The 21937-nt window shown below is 45.3% G+C and overlaps 1 protein-coding gene across 1 annotated transcript in view; it reads left to right on the top strand.

Annotated features, from left to right (window-relative positions):
• Window positions 1-21937, top strand: part of MYO16 (myosin XVI) — a 2821299-nt gene that overhangs the window by 695160 nt on the left and 2104202 nt on the right. The window contains exon 5 of the mRNA XM_086934162.1: window positions 1417-1525. Within this exon, the coding sequence (XP_086790288.1) occupies window positions 1417-1525 (109 nt within the window). The remainder of the gene's footprint in view (window positions 1-1416; window positions 1526-21937) is intronic.

Raw genomic sequence — 21937 nt, 5'->3', positions numbered from 1 at the left:
CCAGTTCCTGGTGAAGGTCCCCACATGCTGGCATACAATTCCTACATGTTTTATAGGCTGGTGCTAGCGGAGTCATCCGTCGCCACCACCAGCCCCTGTGCCAGGACAAATGCAAAAACAACAATTGATGGACAGAATGCAGAACAATGCACTCCCCACCACCCCAGTTAGGACATGGCCATATGCAAATCAGCCTTGACCCTGTGCCTCCTGGGAACAGTCCAGCCTGAACTGGCAAGCCATACCTTTCCTGGACCGGAATCAAGCATCCTAGGACCGGTTTCTGGCTATCAGCCGTCTTCAGCCAGGATAGCTTTACTCCAGTGGTGTGGAGAGCATGGGACTCACGTCTGAGCATACCCATCCCACTCGGGGTGACAAATGCAAAAACAACCGGGCTGAAAACAGCTGAAATGCCAGAAACCAGTCCTCGGAAGCTTGTCTCCGGTCCAGGGAAGGCATAGGCTTGGCAGTTCGGGCTGGCCTGTTCCCATGAGGCACAGGGTCAGACTGATTTGCATATGGCCATGTCTGAACTGGGGTGGCAGAGTGGGCTAAAGAACGGTGATGGATTAAACCCAGATCTGTTGACTGGGTGTGAGTATTTGATTGGTTCAGATGCTCCGTCCATCACCACCCCCTTTTGTACCAACCAGTGCCAGGACAGGCATCCCGCCATAGGCTTGTCACCCCCTAGTTGAGGATGCCTTTTCAGAACTTTCCTAGAGATGTCATTGAGAGATGGTTGTTCCTGTTCAAATTACTTTTGTATAAGGCTTTTGTGCTGAAATACATAAACTTTTTATACTTTAGAAATCATGATCTAGATAAATTTTCTTTTTGAAGATTGCACAGAAAACAACATATACTGTCCTTTGTTGGCGTGCGCAGGTGCCACATATGACAGAAACACATTTTGTGAGGTGCACCTTTAATACAAATGGTGTTCCCATGTACAGATTAGCAGTTCACATGTGGTCTGTAGCGGGGTGAATAAGTGGTCCTTACACACATTAGCAATTAAAGATTGTGACAAAAGGAAAGGACTATCAACAATTGGAAGCAGGAAGCACAAAAGTAGTTGGCAAACGCCAGGGGTACTTCGAAATGTATACTTGTGCTGTAAAGAGTGGTGTCACATATAATACATGGGAAAACAGTTTCACCAGTATCGAATCTGTAGCATGCGTAAGATTTCTAAAAAATCAATTCTTGGATAGCTTTAGCAAAGAAAAGGATGTTTTTATATGAGCAACAAGGATCATCAATCGCAACTTTTGAATAGCTACATTGTATATTGTTGCATATGTTATAGTCACTAGCTTTATATTATGTGCATGCTACTATAAGAAATGTATTATCACTATATGCTAAAATTAGGATTTCCCATTTCTTTTGTTCCTTCTGTTAACCTAGGCTGGAGCCAATGTACTTCTGCAGGATGTAAATGGAAATATTCCCCTGGATTATGCCATGGATGGAACAGAATCAAGATGTATTCTCTTAGCGTTTTTAGAAGAGAACGGTAAAAGTTAACTTTTACTTCTTGTTTCTTTATTGCAAAATTTTAACCCCTTCGCTGCTAAGCCTTTTCCCCTCTGTGCTAAGCCTTTTTTTTCTATTCGGGGTAGTTTGCGCTTCTACCCCTGTAACTTTTTGACCACATAACGTATCCACGTCAAATTTGCGTCATTTCCTTCCAACATCATGGGTATTTTAAAGGTACCCAGGCGTTGGGGAGTCCCCTGGGGGACCCAGAAATTAGCCAAAATATAGATACATTTTTGTTTGGGTGTAGAATGGGAAAAAGGGCTACAGATGAAAGCGTCTGTTTTTTTCCCTGCAAATGGTATCAACGAAGGGGTTATGGGGCTAAAATCACTATTTTCCCAGATTTCAGGGACAGGCAGACTTTTGTCAGAAAACCAAAAGGTTTTACACAGTTTTGGCATTTTTCTGGGACATAGCCGTGCTATTTTTTGTGCTTTCAACCTTTCCAGTTAATGGTAGAAATGGGTATGAAAGCAATAATAGATCCTGGAAAGGTATACAATTTAGAAAAATTGTCAAAATTCTGAATTCAGCCAGGGGTCATTTGTGTAGATCATTCAAGGTTTTTTCTTCATAGAAACTAACAGTTGAATATAGGAAAAATTGAAAATTAGTTGAAAAAAACATCCATTTGTGTCAATGTTTTCACCTGTAACTTTTTCTAGTTTTGACAGCTGATCCATTCTGGTTATGGGGATATATAGGACTTGTAGGTTTACCAAGAACCCGACTATTCCAGAGCCAATAATTTCTTGCAATGGTTTTTTATCATGTATAGGGTATGTAGCAATTCATTTGAGAAAATATATACATGGAAAAATTGTTACGAAAGACACCTATGTATTTTTGAAATTGAAACAAAATATAGAGTTTAGAAACAGTAGATGTTTGCACAAAAGGCTACTGCCCCCACCCTAAAATCAATTGCCCCCAAAAAAATTCCTGGCGTTTATTGGGCTTTCTGCCCTCCCAGGGTGCAGAAAGACTGAATTCATGCAAATTGTTTGTGGGCAAGCGAAGGCCCTTGCCCAAGGGCCGCCCCCTTCCCTGGTGTCTAGTGGGTGGATCTCTGCTTGGGGATTGCCGTCCTGGGGTGATCTCCTAGCAGGGATCCACTGGGGAGCCATTGGAAAGGGGAGATTATCCCCTTTCTAATGATACCTCTCCCATCTTTCTACGTGCTCAGGGGGCTGAGATAGCGTTTTGCAAAATTGTACAAAACGCGTGCGAACTTGCAGCAACCCGTGCGAACACAATAATATGAAGAGAAAGAACCTCCTGGTCACAGGAACAGCACGGGGATTGCGCTCATGAAAGTCAAGGATGCAAAGGCCTCTACCCAGCATCACAGCTGACTTTCCACTGTAGATTTGGGAAGAGGCACACCTGTCCAGCCTCGAAGACGCTCATGATTGTTTTTGGGCTAATGAATGAGTCACTGAATTTGAGCATCAACTAGTTCGAGCGACCATGTGTGTGTTACTATGCAATCGCCCCGAAGGGCACAGGGGTCCCTTGAGTGAGCTGTCCATCATAGTGGGTGAATGGCGGGAAGACGGTGCAAACCGCGAGTGTGTGCGCGGGGCCAAACGTGCGGGGCTTCCATGCGAGTTCACATGCCTCTTGTGTGCATAAAAGGTCAGAGAAAGATCAGTTCAGCAGATGAAGAGAAAAAGCTCCTGGTCACAGGAACAGCACGGGTATTGCGCTCGTGAAAGTCAAGGATGCAAAAGCCTCTTTCCAGCACCACAGCTGATTTTCCACGGTAGATTTGGGAAGAAGGCACACCTGCCTCGACGACAAATGAGTCACAGGAAGGGTCACAGGAAGGGCATGTTGTAAATATTTTAGGATGGCGCCGGCAAGCTGCCAGCGCCATCCTAAAATACTTACTAAGTTAGCTTCAACAGGAAGCTCTAATAGATAAAATAAAGCAGGTGCGAGCACCTGCTTTATTTTATCTATCTATTAGAGCTTCCTGTTGAAGCTAACTTAGTAACTATTTTAGGATGGCGCTGGCAGCTTGCCGGCGCCATCCTAAAATAGTTACAACAGGCCAGGCTTGAACTTTTGCCCCCGGAAAAATCCGCCGCCGCGGATTTGCGGATTTTCGGTAAATTCGCGGGAGTTCGCGGATTGCGAATTTACCGAAAATCCGCAAAATCCGCGAGCGGAACGGATTTTCCGCCCATGCTTAATTTGATCCTGCTCATATATAATTGCGATTTTATTTGTCTGTAGCTGTTTTTATTTGTAAGTTTGTTTTCCTGCTTTTATGGCCTATATAGGCCGAATGAAGAAACATTGACAAGTTGACAAGAAGATTTAAAATCATGTTACCAACTGATGTTATAATCAAAAGATTGCAGTTATCTTTCTCATTTCTTGCTGTTGACCTTCAGCTTGATGTGAGGATTTTTATGCATCTGAAAAAGGTTTAGTTTTTTTTGTACTTAATGAGAAGTTGCTAATGATAAAAAGATGTTCAGATTAATTAATCCTTGTATTTTGGCTAATTTAGGCAGCGATCATTTGTCATTGTCAAATGCAGCATCACATTGCACGTGCATCATACCCTTTCCAAGAACTGTCAGTCATTTCCTGAACTTCAGCTGTGAGAAAGTGGATTATTGGGTGGGATGGATGGTAGGCCACCTCAAGCAACACAGTGAGTATTCTTGCTAAGTCCACTAAAGGTTTCTGTAACTTAAACCTGAGCTCAACCCCTGCAACTATGGCACAGAGTAGACAGGCAAGACTTAATTTTTTTAAAGCATTTAGAAGTACTAAAACAGTTGAAACCACAGCACAATTAAATCCTACTCCAAATAATAAAACTAGAAAATAATTTAATCAACAGAATGACAAAAATCTAATTAATAAGGAGAACCTGCAATATGAATTTGTAGAGGTTAAATTTAAAAATAAGCACACCATTTTTAAGTATCAAGCAAGGTCATCTGGTTACAATTTACTGGGCCGAAGGCGCTATTGAAGTCGGACAGCAGTGGAGGGCAGACTGGACACTAAGTTTCTCCTGGTCAGACGTTCTACCTTCTGACTTGAACTCTGAAATAGAAGTTAAAATTCCTAGGCAGTGCAAGGCAGCAGACTGCGGCTAAAAAGGGCTCCACAAGGCCAGATAGCCGGCGGATGATGTTGTTAACTTTTGGTGGGAAAGCTTCGAGTGGTAGAAATCCAAAATTCACTGTCTAAGGTAGGTCCTTCGTCAGTTAAATATTTTCGGTGCCTTCGCTTGTTGAAGATTTCAATGCTCGGACATAGTCAATGTTATGGAGTTTGGGTTCCTCCATCAGGCAAGTCTGAAGTGTAGGCAAACAAAACACCACGGTGCCGAATCCCCTCTACGTCTCACTAAACCAGATGTGCTGCTGCAGAAAAGCTCTGAGAGGGAGAAACCTGAATCCTTGGCCCAGCAGCAACGCACTTTTTTCCCGGTCCTCTCGAGGTGTTTGTAGTCAAAACGTTTTCAAGTCCCAGGTTTCTCAGAAGGATAGGAGGAGTACACTTTCACACATTCAAGGGTCCCAGGACCTCAAGTACAGCATTTGGTGGTCAAGACTCACTCCAGTAGAAACCATCAGCAGAGTCCAAGGCAGGCCCAGTTGTAAGTGGTCAACTTGACTTTTCAGGAAAACGGCTTCTAGCAGCTTGTTCTGTCCCTGTAGCCTAGCAAGAGGTCAACTAACTGACCCAGGGTTTCCATTTCTTTGTCATGGGTACAAGTGAAAGCAGGCCCATGCTCTGGGATCTCCTCACAGGTCTGAACAGCAGGTGCAGTCCTTCATCTTCCAAAGGTTCCGTAGTGTTCTAAAGAAGGTGTCCAGGGGTGCCACATGCATACATGGCACTAGTCTGTGAATTGGGTGCCTCCAGGTCCCTCCCTAACCATTAAGAAAAAAGTTCCTAGGGATAACCCTGCCCACTTTTGTAGTAGTTCCTGTGTGCCCTACTGCAAACAATCTCATAGTGCCCTTCTTTACCTAAAACCTAAATGGCAAAACCTGTCATCCTTTGTGCAAAGCTCCTGTGCCCATATGAGAGGTGTGAAAAGAACAGATGATGGACGGACACTGAACAACTCAAACATTCACTCCCAGTCATAGATCTAGGTTATATCCAATTTTTTTTGCTCGATGTGCCTTTCCAGTTTGGACCTACTCATTTACATACCAGTCTTGACCCTGTTCCCCGTGGGAACAGTCCAGTCCAAATTGCCAGGCCAGGTCCTCCCTGGTCGAGAAACAAGCATCCTGGGACCAGTATAGGGGTATCACTCATCATCACTCAGGCAAGCTTGAAGCCAGTGGCACAGCAAACATGGGACCCACGTTGGGGCATACTCTTCCCACCTAAGGTGACAAATGCAGAAAGAACAGGTGAAGGACGGAACGCTGAACAAATCAAATATTCACCCCCTGTCACACATTTGGGCTAATTGTATCGTTTTTTTGCTCCCCATGCTATTCCAGTTTTTTCCCAGCCATATGCAAATCAGTCTTTACCCTGCTCCTCATGGGAACAGTCCTGTTCTGTCCTGCGAGACACGTTCTAGTGTCTTGACAGCCACAGAGTTTGTAGCCACTCCCCTATGGGAGTGGGCACACTTGCACCACACATGACTCCCTCACAGACATCATGAGTGACATGAGCCTGGTATTAAAAGGGCTCGGGTGCACGTGCTCGTGGCCAGTTGAATGACTATAGATACTGTGTCCGTGTCAGTCCTTGTATAAGAATGTGGCCCTAGGACCCACAACATAACAAGTCCACTCCGAACTGCCAGGCCAGGACTTCCCTGGACGAGAAACAAGCATCTTGGGACCGTTTTCGGGGCATCACTCCTGATCAGCCAGGCTAGATTGAATTGAGTGGCATAGCGAGCACGGGACCCATGTCTGGGCATACCCTTATCACCTAGGGTGACAAATACAACAAGAACAGATTAGGAATGGAAGGCTGAACAAATCAGCCAATCATCCCCATTCACTGATCTGTGTTAAATCCATAGTTTTTTGCTCGCCATTCCAGTTTGGACCCAGCCGTATGCAAATGTGACTCGGTCCTGCTCCATATGGGAACAGACCAGCCCAAATTAACAGGCCAGACCCGTGAGGTGTGGCCAGGAAAATGAGAATCCCCTTCTCTGTGGTCACTTCAAATCAGTTCTGGGGGTAGCTCTTCTTTAAATAAGATTGGAGACTACCTAACTGGGTAGACAAGCGAGGGCCCTGCTCTGGTATCAGCTAGCATTTGCCTGTGACTCATTATGCCTCAATGAAGTTAATAACATTCCAGGGCACAGCCTAGATGGTCCTCCTACCAGAGAAGCAGAACACCTCCCCACACCCAAGCCCTTTGTCTAAATTGTGTGGGCAAGTTTACACCTCACTAGGGGGACTAATCAGCTCCTGTATGACAGTTGGAAGCTCATGCAAATGGACTTCTAGAGGCTTAAAGTAGGAAGTAAGTAACTTTACAAAAGTTATTTTTCCAAAATATGTGTGTGTGTGAATAGCGATTGGGGTCTTGTCCCTGCAAGGACATTTGTAACTGCTTCTGTGCGGATGACAGCATGGTCCCATCATAGGCCGTGGCGCTTCTGTGCTGATGACGGAACTGTTCCGTCATCTGCACATGAGCAGGAAATCCTTCTGCTGTTTACAGCCACGGGATTCCCTTTTGGTAACAAGTGCCTCGGTAGCTGGGATAGAGCTTTCCCAGCTCTCAAGGCTGTTTTAAATTTTTTGTGAAATGACGGTCAGCGCGAATGGCATGCTGACGTAATTTCACTGAAAATTAAAGCAAAATTAGTTTATCGCCTCCGGAGCACCCGGTCAGATACGAGAGGGACTGTTGAAAAGGGGAGAATCTCCCCTTTCCAATGATACCCTCCCTATGGGATGCCTGTATGGGGATTGGTGTAGGAGTGTTATTCCCAAGCAGGATTCTACTCTCCTAGAAACCAGGGAGGGGGTAGCGGCCCCTTTGCAAGGGCTTTTGCTACTGAGGTATTTTTTGGCCAGATTAGTCTTTCTGCCCATCAAAAGCAGAAAGCACACTGGGCACCACAGATATTTTTTTTAATGCATAGGGGTGGGGGCTACCCAAAATGGATATGTCCATGGCCCCACCCCTAGATAAGCATAAAGCCCACTAGGAACTAAGGAGTATTTTTCTGTTGCCAGAGTAGGGGTGGGGGCTGCCCAGAATGGCATACCAAAGCCCTCATTCCCTATAAAAACAAATGGCCACAGTCATTCTGCCCCCCCCTCCCCGGAGCCACAAGGGGACAATCGTCTCTGATCTCCTCCACCTGGGGCCAGAAAGGCCACTAGGCACCAGGGTTTTTTTTTATAGTGTACGGGTGGGGGCTGACCAGAATGGGCATGCCAATGCCCCACTTCCAAAACAACTGGGCACAGTCTTTCTGTCCCCCAGGAGGGCAGATGCCCCCCAATCAGGCCCCCGTGTGCCAGAAAGCCCCCTAGGCATAAGGGATATGTGTATAGACATGTCAGGTAATGGCTCCTTAGGCAAGGGCCGCTCCCCTTTCTTTTGGTCACACATTTTTGGCCATTTCTGCCCCCCTTGGGGGCAGATCAGCATAATTTTAAGGTTCATCTGCCCCCAAGGGTGACTAGGGAAAGTTTCTGTGTGTGTGTGTGAGAATTGAAGTTGGGCTGATGGTCTGCATGTACTGGCGTTTCACTGGCTGTGTGTGTACTGGTATTTTGCTGGTGGTATCCATGTACTGTCGCTTGGCTAGAGGTCTGCATGGATAGTGCTTGGTTGGCAGTTTGTGTGGACTGCTGCTTGGCTGACCGTGCGCATGGACTGTTGCTTGGCTTGTAATATGCCTACATGGAGCCTGGCAAGCTCTGTGCATGGTCTGTCGCTTGGCTGGTGGTGTTCATGGGCTGTTGCTTGGCTGGCGGTGTGCATGGACTGTCACTTAGCTGGTGATGTGCGTGGGTGGCACCTGGTTGGCTTTATGCACGGACTGTCACTTGGCTAGCAGTGTGCATGGAACTTTGCTTGGTTGGCGATGTGCTGGTGCTGTGCGTGGATAGTGCTTGGCTGGCAGTGTGCATGGATGGTGCTTTGCTGATGTTGCCTGGACTGTGACTTGGCTGGCAGTGTGCCTGGATGGAGCTTGGTTGGAAGTGTGCTGGTGGTGTGTGTGGATGATGCTTGGCTGGCGGTCTGCTTGTGGTGTGCATGGATGGTAACTGGCTAGTGGTGTGCATGGCTTGCGTTTGACTGATGGTGTACATGGACTGGCGCTTGGCTGGCTGTGTGGCTTGCGTAGCTCCCAAAGTTTTATTACCAAGACTCTCCTGCAAACCTCAAATTTAGCTACAAAGTTGCACTTTCCTCGCGTTTCGGTGTGGAATATTGTGGAATCAACACGCCGGCACAAATTTCCCACCACCCAGCAATTCCCTCTGTCTCCCAATAAAAATGATACCTTACTTGTGTGTATGCCCAAAGCAGAGTCACTCTAAAAATCATATATAATGAAAAACTGAGGGGGACAAAAGGGCAGTTCTACATGTAAATACCACACACCTTAATTATGCATAGAGCAGCCTACTTAGGGATAATTTATTATTTTTAAAAAATGGTTTAGGTCTCTCATAAGGAGTTCTTTTGGAAGGTTGAATTAGCAGTTTTAAAAATGCACACACAGACCACAATGGTAGGCCTGCAGTCATGTTTGCACTGTCACGGATGGCGCAATGGGTGACTGTCCATTTGTGACATCTACAACTTGCAGGTCCTAGATACACTTCATGCCATTTACTAGAGACTTATAGGTAAGGTAATATGCCAACATAGCAATGTAGCCAAATACAACATATTTCAGAGGTCAGACCTGATGCACTGGGGCCTCATTAGTAGAGTCCCAGTGCACAAAGTCAAAAAACCATGCAAAAAGAGGCAATTTACATCATCAGAGAAGCTGATTTTGATGTACTTGATCCCACAGTCTCTTTGTTATGGGGACATGTCCTTGCTCAGCTAGCAGTGTGATGCTGCAGCTTCCCGGCACATTATGGTTTTCTGAGCAGGATTTTAAGACACCAAGAGTGCTTATATATTGGTACTTAGCACCCACTTGAAAAGTCCTGGTTGTCTGCTTCTGCCCAATGTGTTATGTATGCTTGAATGTCCTTTAGCTTTTCTGCTTCACTACTAGGTGCCCTGCAAAGCACCCTGAAACTGTTTGTCCTCAATATTCATAATATTAAAATTATAGGAATTTTGTTTCCAATATAGCAATAGTTACATTTTTACTGTTTTAGGCATAAAAAGTGAAGCATTAGGACATCGGTAGCATGATCCTCATCAAGCACTCTGGAGGTGCTTGAAAGCACCATAAAAAGAACAGTGAAAATTGACATTCATGAATTTGCCTTATTATTAAACATATTTATATATTAGAAGAGTTAAAAAGTGATTTGGAGATAGGACATAGATTCATTCAGATGCCATATGAAAGGAGCATACCTAAAATTGAAAACCACTTGTAAACTTGAAAAAATCCAGCGTTTTCATTTTTTTAAGCTAAAATGGACAATAACCAAAAGAAGGACATAGACAGTGCTCCCTGCCCACTGCTTTCAAAGCAGAAGTTTATTACAATATCGTATATCCTGATTCAGTACCACTAAAATACTATTTACAGCTGTCTGACAATGATAATAATGTTAATCTTTAACGAGCATTGGCTCTGCATAACAGCCTCCCTTTGCCAATATGTATTGGGTGCCTGTTAGAAATGGGGGTTTCTATTTGGTAGAGGTAGGCACCTTTGTCCAAATAGGGACCCTTGCTTCTAGTCAGGGTAAGGGGGATACACTTCTAAAATAACCCCTGCTCACCCCCTTGGTATCGTGGCCCAAGCAGACAGGCTTATCTCAGAGGCAGTGTGTAAAGCATTTTTGAACACATACAGTAATACTGTGAAAACACTACAAATGGACACCACAACCGTTTAGACAAATAAGTAATCTTAATCTAAACCAAAACAAGACCAAACAACAAGAATCCGCAATACAGTATTAAAAATAAGGCTTTCAAAAGGTAGAAATATTTCAGTTCCATGCAAGTTGTAAATGCAACACTTTTCTCACAAAGTACCTTGGATGCGTCATGCAAAACAAACAAAATGGTCGCAGGAAAGGTGATGCGTTGGTTCCTTACACTCAGGGGAGGTGATGCGTCGGTTCCTTACAGCTGCGCAGGGGAGGTGATGCGTCGATTCCTTACTGCATGGGGAGTTGATGCGCCTGTTTCTTACTGCGGCCCCCAATGATGCAATATTCTTGGCGCCTCGATGCGATGCATCGATCTGACACAATGAGTGGTTTCGTGCAGCCGCACAGCAGGCTTGCATTGGAATAGGTGCAACGATCTTGGACTTCGGAGATCATTACACCCAATGCGTTGGGTGGCGATTTCTTGAGCCGCAGCAGGCACTGCGACGGTTTCTTCTGTGATGCGTCTGAAACAGGTACGGATTCGTTGCCCTTCCTCAATGTTGCATAGATTTTCCAGCTCCCAGGAACAAACAGTCTCCAAAGGTCCTATACAGCAGCAGACACCTCTTTGCAGGTTGGAATTCCCAGCAAGAAAATTCAGGGGAGCTGGTGGTGAAGTCTTTGTGGCCCAGAGACTTCACAACAGGAGGCAAGCTCAGTTTCAAGCCCTTGGAGATCTTCCTCAAGAGGACAAAGCAACCAGCAAAGTCCTTTTTTCCTTCCCTTGGTGTCAAACAGCCACTGCAGGCTAACCCCAGACAGCAAATAGCAAAGGGGAAGATTTCCTCCTCAGCTTATCCGGCTCTTCTCCTTAGCAAAGGTTTCTCTCGATTCCCAGAAGTGATCTAAAAGACTGGGGTCTGGGCCCCTTTTTTTATACCCAAAAACCCTTTGTTCTCTTGTCAGACGAAGTCTTCCTCAGGATCTGATGTGATGATATAAGGGCCCACCTCTCGATACCTCCAATTCTGATTGTAGTAAATACACAGAATATTGAAGTGATCAAGCGGGGGAAAAAGGGATTAGGAAGGGAACAGCTGGGAAGGAGATCTGAAAAGGAAAAGTTATTTTTGCACGTATACTATTGCTTCTTTTAAATTCAAGAAATAAAAATAATACAAAGACTATGCCAGTCCAATAATGAAATCTACTTAGTTTTCAGTAGAAAAAGACTGTTCACATATTTATGCATACGTACTATTATTTCACTTTCTTTCTTATTTTGTAATCCTTCTCAAACAAAGATATTTGCAGAATTAGACTTCCAAAGAATTAACACACGGAAATTAGTGACTTTAGAATCTGTAAATATACTCTTTATATTAGTCACCAACACAAGAAGCTTGCGTCTTTATAGTATCAGTAAATGAATTCTTTACATAATACTTAATACTTCGGTATTGTTTTACTTTACAACAATGTCAGGATAAATCAAATGCGCCACAATATTTCTGGGAACTTTGAAGGTTAAATGCACCACAAATAATCAAAGAACATTGAATTGCAGCGAAATGTACTCAGGAATGAACATTACAGACTTTCAGAAACTTATACTCTATTCAAGAGGTTTAGCGATATCTTTAGCTCTTGAATTTTTACTTTGAATTCTGTTTTTTAACTGGAGTTCCTCCTACCTGTAGAGTACGACCTACTCTACTACATTGAAGGGCGTGACAGCTATTCAGGACCCACAAAGATGCTTCTCCTTGAAGAAATCAGACCTGGATCAGCCTCTTCGCCTTTAAACACGAAGAACACGAAACGAACACGCCCACTGGAATGGATTGCTCACCGCCGGAACTCCGCTCTGTGAAATAAAGTCAAAATACCCCAAACAAGATCGGAGCAAGTGGAACAGCCTGCTACTCCCTCGAAGCATTCAGAATAGTGAGCAAAGAAGATAGGGCGCGGTTACGTACATCTACGTGACTACGCCCTTGCATTTCCCACGCATGCGACCAAGGTACGAAACCTCACGCATCTCGCGGACGCGACAGAGTGCCAAACCTCACGCATCTGGCGGACGATACATAGGCAAAGGGGTGTTTTAGCACAAATCAGTACAAAAGGCTTTAGGGCAATTCAACTACTAAAACCCCCTTGAACATTTCTGCCACCAACGTCCTCCTGAAGCAAACCGATGCATCTTACCACATAATGGCATCAGGCATAGCGGAAGATAGCAACTTCTGCTGAGTGGGGCAAGCCCTAGACCGCAAGCCACCCTAGTCCTGACATCTCTGAAGGCAGAGAGTGTCTGTACCCAGCCAAAACCAGTTCTGTGGGGCACTTTACAAGTGCACAACAACCTCCATTGTCAGTGTGAGCCCTGGCTACAGACACACCACAGGGAAGCGGAGACGTCATTGTGGAAGACAGGCACAGCCCTATTCAGGTGAAGGTGCTACTCCTCCCACCACTCCAAATGCAGGCCAAGCCTATTCAGCCCTGCCCTGACTAATCAGACTTCTGGAGCCGCTGCCCCTCTCCAGCCCCTGTCATCCAACAACCAGACATGCAATACACAAACCTAGCATATGCACACTAGATGGTTAGGCAAGAAAATACCTACTTTCTAAAAGTGGTATTTTCAACACACAATGTAAACATCACCCTCACTAAAAGATGCACTTTAACATTCTGAGTTCAGGCATGCTAAACTTTACTTTTCTATCTTGTTCCCAGGGTCAGTTATGTTTATAAGATGTTATAAACAAACTCTCCATTCTGTCCTACTGGAATAGATAGCCTTGCACTAGTGAAAAACAAAATGAGCAGTATTTCACTATCAGGACATGCCACACACATCAAGGCATGTCCTACCTTTTACATACAATGCACCCTGCCCACAGGGGTACCTTAGGCCTACCTTAGGGGTGACTAATATGTAAAAAAAAGGGAAGATTTAGGTACTGGCAAGTGTGTGAACTTGCCAAGTCGACGCGGCAGTCCCATTCTGCACACAGGGTCTGCACTGGCAGGCCTGAGTCACATGTTACAAGCTGCTTTTGTGGGTAGCACAGTCAGCCCACCAGCCACATTTGATTTACATGCCCTGAGCACACATAGTGCACTGCACTAGGGGCTGACAAGTAAATCAACTAGCCAATCCTGGAAACACTAATCCATACCACAATTTATTAAAGAGATCATATGCACTTTAACACTGATCAGCAGTGGTGTGGTGCCCAGAGTCATATAACCACCAACAGGTCAGGAAAAATACAGGAGGAAGGCAAAATGTTTTGGGGTGACCCTGCAAAAAGGACCAAGTCCAACAGTTCATATTGGCTTTACCAATGTAGTGCAAGCACTAGTGGAAGGCAGCCATCTTGAATTGCTATTTTCTACGCTTCCAAGAGACTGTCACTGCACCTGCATAATTAACATGCTGACAATCCTGAAGTATGGAATAAAATAAACCAACATTATCCTCCGTTATTTTGCATGCTTCCAAAATGCCTGCAATATTGCATCCTAATGCATTTTAGAAATGTAGACAACAATGCTCAAAGATTGTGCCATTTCTCAGGCATTGGCAAAGCAGAAAGCTGCATTTAATGAATAGCTGGCTGGCAACAGGGGGAGTGTAGGGAGATGGAGATGGGAAGCAGAATTAAGCAAGACACTGCTGCAGTAGTGTTCACCATGAGAGAGATAAATACAGCAACACTGTAGGGCAGAGGAACCCATGATAACTGATGGGGTTGGCGAAGAGGAGACAAGGAAGAAGTGCGGAAGGAGCAATAGAAAGGCAGCAGAGAGATGACAGAAAAGAGTATTACTGGTGAGGCGTGGAGACGAGGAAGAGAGGAAAAGAAAGAAAGTCAGAAATACAGCGAGAAAGAGAGAATGATTGGGGAAAAGCTAATGTGAAGGGGACAAACACAAGAATAGGAAAGAAACCTATTGACAAACACAAAAATAGGGCGGGAAGTTATGTAATCGAAAGAAGGAAACGAAATAGACAAGATAACCATTTAATCACTGACAAGATGCAGACCCAAAGGCCACGCTCAGTATATGTTAATGTATTGGTTGTAATGCTGTCTGTGACAGATAGCAAAACTGTATCTAGTGAGGCCACAAAGAGAGAGCGGCTACCTCTCCTTTAAACTATAGTCTATTCACCATATTCATCCTTCTTTCGTAAAATATATGTAAAAAAGGGCTGTTGTCCTCTTTTAAAAAATAGGTTGAACAAAATGTAAATAGTTCTATATTGCAGACAGGCTTTCAGAAAGGCCAAATCTTTTTCCCAATATCTTTTCCCTCCCAAACTGGGCCACTTTAGCCATGAGAAATTCCCCCTCTCATCTCCATTGTGATTTCATTGATTTACCGCTCTCTTTAAACCTGTCTATAGGACTCTTTTGATTTTAGAATGCATGAAATTTGAATTTCTGAAGACCTGTTTCGTGCTATGGCCTTGTTCAATGAGGGGAATTTATACCGTTGACGGAGTTAAACACGGGTTTTAATTACCCTCGATATTGCTTAATCTATTTATCTCTGATCTAAGTGGAAACATATTAGATACTAATGTTGCACTACCTAAAAAATAATTGGATTACATCTTCCTGCTCTATTTGTTTCAGATGACATATTGCTAAGAAATATGCCGATAGGAATGCAGTGGGGATTTAATATGCTAGGAATCTACAGCAGTGCAAATTATTTTGTAGTAACTTCATCTAAAAGCAAGATCATAAAATTTGATGAATGCAGCCATGGATTTAAATGGAAATATTTGTTCTTCCTTGGGTGATGGTATTGTTAACAGAGCAGTTTTAAGGTCTGTAACTCTGGGCTACACAGTTTTCTACCTAATACCCAAAAAGTGCCTCCTGGTTCTTTTGGAACCAGCACCAGATGCATGAGTCACTATGAATTGATAGCAGTGGGGCAGGCTTTCCCTGTGTCAATCATCCCTAGAAGTAGTGTTGTACCCTGAAAAGCAATGGATAATTCTAGTTATGCTCACGTTCCTTTCATCATTCTTCTCCCAAATGGGCTTCCTCTACAGGATAACACAAGGTTCATGCTTCACAACTCGGTCGCAATTACAAAAAATCCGTAGCTTTTGTTTTACACATAGTTTGCCATTTCGAACTGAAATTAATTAGGCTTCTTCCGCCAGCGTTTAGTCTAGGGAACTAAAGTTGGATCAGCAAAATAATTAAGAATTAAAATAGATTTAATTGCTATGGCGAACAAGCAGGGATGTAGGAAGAGGGGTGCGGTGGGTGCAGGCCGCCCCGGGGTCATCACTGAGGTGGGGTGACAAAATGGCAAAAATGTGTGTTTTAAACACATATTTTTGTCATTTTGTCACCCCCTTAGTGATGACACTTGTGACAACAGGCTTGACAAAATGGCAAAAACATGTGTTTTAAACACATACTTTTCCCATTTTGTCAATCTGGGGATGACAAGAAGTTTTCCGCACCAGGTACCACTTGTACTTGCTACACCACTGAGAACAAGTTATAGTAACCCTTGCTTCATTTCCCTTCAAGTTCCTGTCATATAAATACAATATTTACCTTTGTTTATAATCTCACCATATGTTTTTCCCCTTCGGGCCCTTCTTCACAGGGGCGACTGACTGGTAAAGCTGCGTCAAAAAATGATCTCATCCAGTTTCTCTTTACTAAGATGTTTACACTTACTTAGGGCAGCAGGAATCTGGAGGGTTGGTTGCTTTCCACTTGTGCACCATGGTCTTTCAGCCACGACATATAGAAATATTTTAAAATACATGGTCTTGTAGCTTAGGACTCTTACTTATTTATATCGCCAACATCCTCTAAACAAGTCTGAACAAGAAGGCACTGTCTGCAGACAGTTTAGTCACCACTAGAGTCCTGGCTCTATTAATATAATGATCACTCCTGCTGACCTCCTGTTCTGAGCCACAGGGACACAACAAGCTCGGGAGGTTCCCTGCATCTGCCCAACTGACCTGCATCTGGGCTTGCAACTGGACCTGCCTGATTCCTGCTGGCCTCTGCTGGAGTGAGTTCTTGATCTCCAAGAGGTGCCCCCCAGGTACTGGACCCATGGTGTGGCTTCAGTTGAGCTCTCCTAGAGAAAACGAGAAATTCTGAAGTTTTGGGCTCTTCGCAAACGATCTTTCTGACCTTGTCCCTCACCCATGCTGAAGTTCCATTGACACTGGCTCATTGCGTCAGAGCGACTGCCAACAATGTCTGAAAACACGAGATCCACACTTTGCACTACAGCATCAACAGCTTGTGGTGAAAACCCATGCAGAGCTCCAACAACGACCGCCCACTATGCACGACAGGATCTTAGCTCTACTTCGATGACAATCTGTGATGCTCTTACTGCTCCTTTCGGCTCCATCTACCGCAAACAGAACTCTTCGTGCTGGACTTTGAAGTAAAGTCTTTTAAAGGGACTAACCTAATCTCTGTATCCTGCCTGTGCTCCAACCTGATTTGTCTGAGCTTATGACTTTCACTTCGTCTCGTAAGACAAGATAACTGCAAATGGGGCTTTTCGCTTTTAGGTACTTTATTTACCTGAAATGTTTAAAATTGCATATCTTCGGTTCTACTAATTGGATTTTTGTCATTATGTTCTCAAATAATTCAGTAAATTTTACTTTATTTTTCTAAATTGGTGTGGGAGTTCTCTTGTGTTGTGTTTTCACTTTATTACAGTTTGAAGTCCTAAATAAATACTTTACACATTGCCTCTAAGTTAAGCTTGACTGCTTTGTGCAGAGCTACCAGAGGGTCAATCACAGGTTAATTGGGGTTTCTTGTGACTTCACACTGACATAAATCGTGGCTGCTGCATGAGTAGGGTTTCTCCCCTAATCCAGCAACTCAATTTCCAACACTGTTCTAGCACTAAGGTAGTGAAGAGGCCCCCTCAGAGGACTAATACTCATCTAACATGGTCACACATTGCAAATACAATGTTTCTCTTATTTTTAGTACATTTCTGATAGCTTATCTTTGAGTGTGAAATAGCACCGGTAAAAGAATGCAGAACTTTTCATAAAATCTCTTTCTGCTTTAATTTGTGGTTCCACTTCACATGTTATTGTTATTGTTATTTTTAAGTGCTGTTATAACACGCAATAGCTTTTCCGAGGAGTGTCCCAGCACAGAACTAAGAAGAGTCTCTGACTGAGCAGCCAACATTTATGGGAACAGATGAGTTTTTAATAGTTTCTTAAAAGCGAGCAGGTCCTGAGTATTGTGCAGTGAAAGTGGCAGGGCATTCCAAGCCTGGGTGGCCTTAACAACCAGAGAGCGGCCACCCAGTTTGTGGCGGGAGAAGCGCGGCACCCTATCTAAAAGAAGGGCAGAAGATTGCAGTTGTCTTAGCGGGACAGAAAATGAAAACCATTTCTGTAAATAGGTGGGCCCATGAGGGTAGAGTGCTCGGTGAGCAATCACTAGCGATTTAAATGTGACCCTCTCTGCCACGGGAAGCAAGTGGAGGGCGCGGAGGTGAGCACGCACACTGCTCCTCTTAGTGATACCCAAGAGCAGCCTTGCAGCCACGTTCTGAAAAACCTGAAGTCTATTCATGGAATATCCAGGGATGCCAATATACAGGGCTTTAACATAATCCAATCGAGACAGAATTAATGCCCGAATGACCGTCTGTTTGGCAGACCTAGGAAGGAGAGGGAGAAAACTCCTAAGTGTTTTAAGGAGGCCGAAACAGCTGCCTGAAATCTTTTTCACCTGAACAGAAAAGGAGAGGTTATCCTCAAACCACACTCCTAGATTTTTGGCAGATTTCCCAATGGAAGATGGAAAGGGAAATCCAGGAGGCCAAATCGTATTCCTGAAATCAGTGGAAAATTTGCTGTAGAGAAGGATCTCGGACTTGTCTTTGTTACACTTGAGTTGAGCCCTCGCAAGCCACTCAAAAACTGAAGACAGGCACTGCTGTACAGACATTACTGAGTCCTCATCTTTTCCGCACGTAAAGAGGAGCTGGGTGTTGTCAGCATATGCTATCACCTTAGCCCCCAACTCCTCACCTAAAAAAGCCCAAGGAGTTTCATAGATATTAAATAGAAGGGGGCTAAGGGAAGACCCCTGTGGTACACCAGTGGTGAACACCTGTGGAGTAGAGGCAGCCGGTGGCAGCCAGACCTGTAGAAGCCGCCCTTCCAGGAAGGACCTCAACCAGCCCAAGGCTGGACCAGAGACACCAATCTCAGTGAGACAGGTGAGCAGCTTGAAATGCGGAACTGTGACGAACGCAGCAAACAAATCGAGCATTACCAGAGCTGCTCTACCACCGGCATGTAAACAATCACGTATGACTTTAGAAATCTCCACCAGCGCCGTCTCTGTACTGTAGGAAGAGCGAAACCCAGACTGCGCTGGGTGCAGAACGTCTGACTTGTCAACAAACTCAGTAAGTTGTCTTGTAACCGACACCTTCTCACAGACTTTGGCTAGGCTGGGAAGGAGGGAAATAGCCGATAGTTCCCTGGGATCAAAGGGTCGAGGCTAGGCTTCTTCAAGAGAGGAAGGATTTAAGCCTGTTCCACCCCCGCTGTACCCGGGCCTCAATGAGGGAGGCGTTCATAATAGCCTTAACCTCAGGGTTAATAATCTCCACTACTGCAGCAAGCAGTCTCGCCGCACAGGGATCAGTGGAAGAGCCAGACTTCAAGCCCTCAAGACCTTGAGAGAGCTGGGCAGATCTACAGGGGCGAAGGCTGGCAGAGTGTGCCTTGGGGCATCCGGGGATAAGGCAGTAGGCCCAGGGGCAAAAAGAGGACCAGGGCAGGAAGTGTAGATTGCCTGGATCGTGCGTATATTATCTACAAAAATGTTAGATAAAGTATTACACCAGCCCTCAATGGCTGGGATAGCACATGTTTGAGCAGCAGGAGATGTAAAACTCTGAACTATATGGAAAATCTCCTTAGAGTTGTTACAGGCCTGCTCAATACGGGCTGAGAAATATTGCTTTTTTGCCTGTAAAATGGCAGCATATTGGATTTTTTGTCTGTCCCTAAGAGTAGCCTTAGCCAGGAGGCAGTGATCGCTATGGCGCCAGATCTGTTCAAGTTTTTTACAGTCCTGTTTAGGCAGGCACAAGTCAGATGAATACCAGGGATTAGAAGGCGAGGCTGTCGAAAACCTAGACGAAGTGGGAGTAACAAGCGAGGACATAGAATTGGATAACCAATTAGTGAAGCCTGCCAGACTCCCATCATGGTCTGGGGTAAGAGGAGGTCTAGATGCCACCAGAACCACCGCCAAATTGGAAGGATCAACTTTTTTGAAAGCTGGTTTTAGAGAGTTGGAACCCATCGCACAAGCCGAAACCAGCTTCCAGGAGAAGAAAGTGAGAAAATGATCTGACCATGAAACTGCAGAGGATCCTCGACCGTGAAAATGAAATTAGAGCATATAGGGTCAAGGATATGACCACCCTGATGAGTCAGGCGAGTGACCCATTGAGACAGTTGGGCGAGCTGAACGATATCCCCCAGCGCGAGGGCGTCTTTCGAATCCGCCTAGTCAAGGTGGATATTCGAATTCCCCAAAATTAGATATTGTGGAAAGCGAAGGGCCCTTGTGGTCAGAGCATCACCCCAAGACTGCAAAAAAGACCGAGCAGAGCCCGGGGGCGATAGATCTGTGAGCCTCCCAACAAGAAATGGGGGGAGAACCTGATACTAAAGTCTAAAGCCTCCCCGTCACCCCAGGCATGAATATCGCCCCTAATAAGGTCCCATTTATTTCTGAATATGATCACCTCTCCCCCACCCCTCCCCTCCAGGCGATCAGCCCTGGCGATTTTATATCCCTTAGGGATGGCCAGGGTAACAAACCGGTCAGATGTTTTATCCAACCACGTTTCTGTGATGAACAGACGGTCAACCGGTCGGTCAGAGAGGAGTTCAAACACAATGCAGTGATGGTTTTTTTAGAGAGTGCACATTAATCAGAGCCGCTGAGATAGATTGCAGCTAATATGGCTTAGGCAGAGAGCCCGGGGGTTGCTGGGATAAGAGAGGTATGGGGCCAAGACAAAACCCGCATGCAGCACACGTATTATCCTGGGCCGCCCGCAAGTCAAACTGGGAATGAGTTTGACCAGCTGAGTGGCGAAGAGCCCCAAGTACCTCCCTGGAATAAGACACCCTCATCCTGGCGTCAGTAAGTCAGTGGGCAGAATGACTGGCCCTGGCCACTTCTGGGATGCTGACGGGCGCAGATGGGCTTTCCTTAGGCGTGTCCACGCAGCATACATATTTATAAGCCGGCAGCGGAAAAAGCTAGAGAGCGCACTGACTGAAAATGGGGTCTCTCAATGGCTGACCAGCGATGCATGATGTGAGTACAGCCCCCCAAGTGAAAGATCAGTGTTCAATTCCCCACACACAATCGTTTTACAAAGTTTAAAAATTCTGTTTTAGGGGCCTATTAGGATGGCGGACGGACCTGCGTCCGTCCGCCACCCCAGAGTGGGAGGGACCGTCCGCAGGGGCAGCGGCGGTCTCTCCGTGCAGATTAGGATGTGACCGCCACCCTGGCGGTCACATCCTGTATATTTAACATTGCGGCGGGTGCTGATTGAAGCAGCACATGCCACAATGTTAAAAAAACACCGCGTGGTGCCTGCCTCTTCGTGCACGCAAAGGCAGGGGGGTACCTACGGTACCCCCCATGTGCACCCCACACCCCTCCTTCACCCCTGGGGGCCCACAACGGGCCCCCAAAGAAAAGTCGATATGCCTTTCCACTGCGGATATGCTGCAGTGGAAAGGCATAGGACAGCCGCCATCCTAATATGGCTGATGGTGTCTGATAGACACCGCCAGCCATGTTAGAGCTTTTCTGCCGCGGTTGGAAGGTGACCGCGGCGGGAAAGCGGCGGACGGAAAAAAGATCCCCCAGCCATCCTAATCTGGCGGGGGATCTTTTTTCTGTCCGCAGCGGTTAATCCGCAACCTCCGGGCCGCCGGTGGCTTCCGCCGGCCCGGAGGATGCAGATTAACCACAATCCTAATGAGCCCCTATGTTAGCGGCACATAGATCACCATCAATAGTTAAAATAGTTAAAACAGCGAGCAGCTAGGAAATGTGCAAAATCAGCAGTACTAGTTCGAATGCTAGCGTAACAATGGGCGAACCCCACTAGGTATGCGTGTCCGCGCAGCGTGCAAATTTATAAGCGGCAGCCTGAAAAATCTAGAGAACACACTGCCTGAAAATGGTGTATCTCAATGGCTGACTGGTGATGCAGGAAGTGAGTACATCCCCCCAAGTGAAAGATCAGTGTTAATTCCCCACACACAA

The sequence above is a fragment of the Lissotriton vulgaris genome, chromosome 8 (genome assembly GCF_964263255.1).
Source record: "Lissotriton vulgaris chromosome 8, aLisVul1.2, whole genome shotgun sequence".
Taxonomy (NCBI): domain Eukaryota; kingdom Metazoa; phylum Chordata; class Amphibia; order Caudata; family Salamandridae; genus Lissotriton; species Lissotriton vulgaris.
This window is presented reverse-complemented; position numbering and strand designations above follow the sequence as displayed.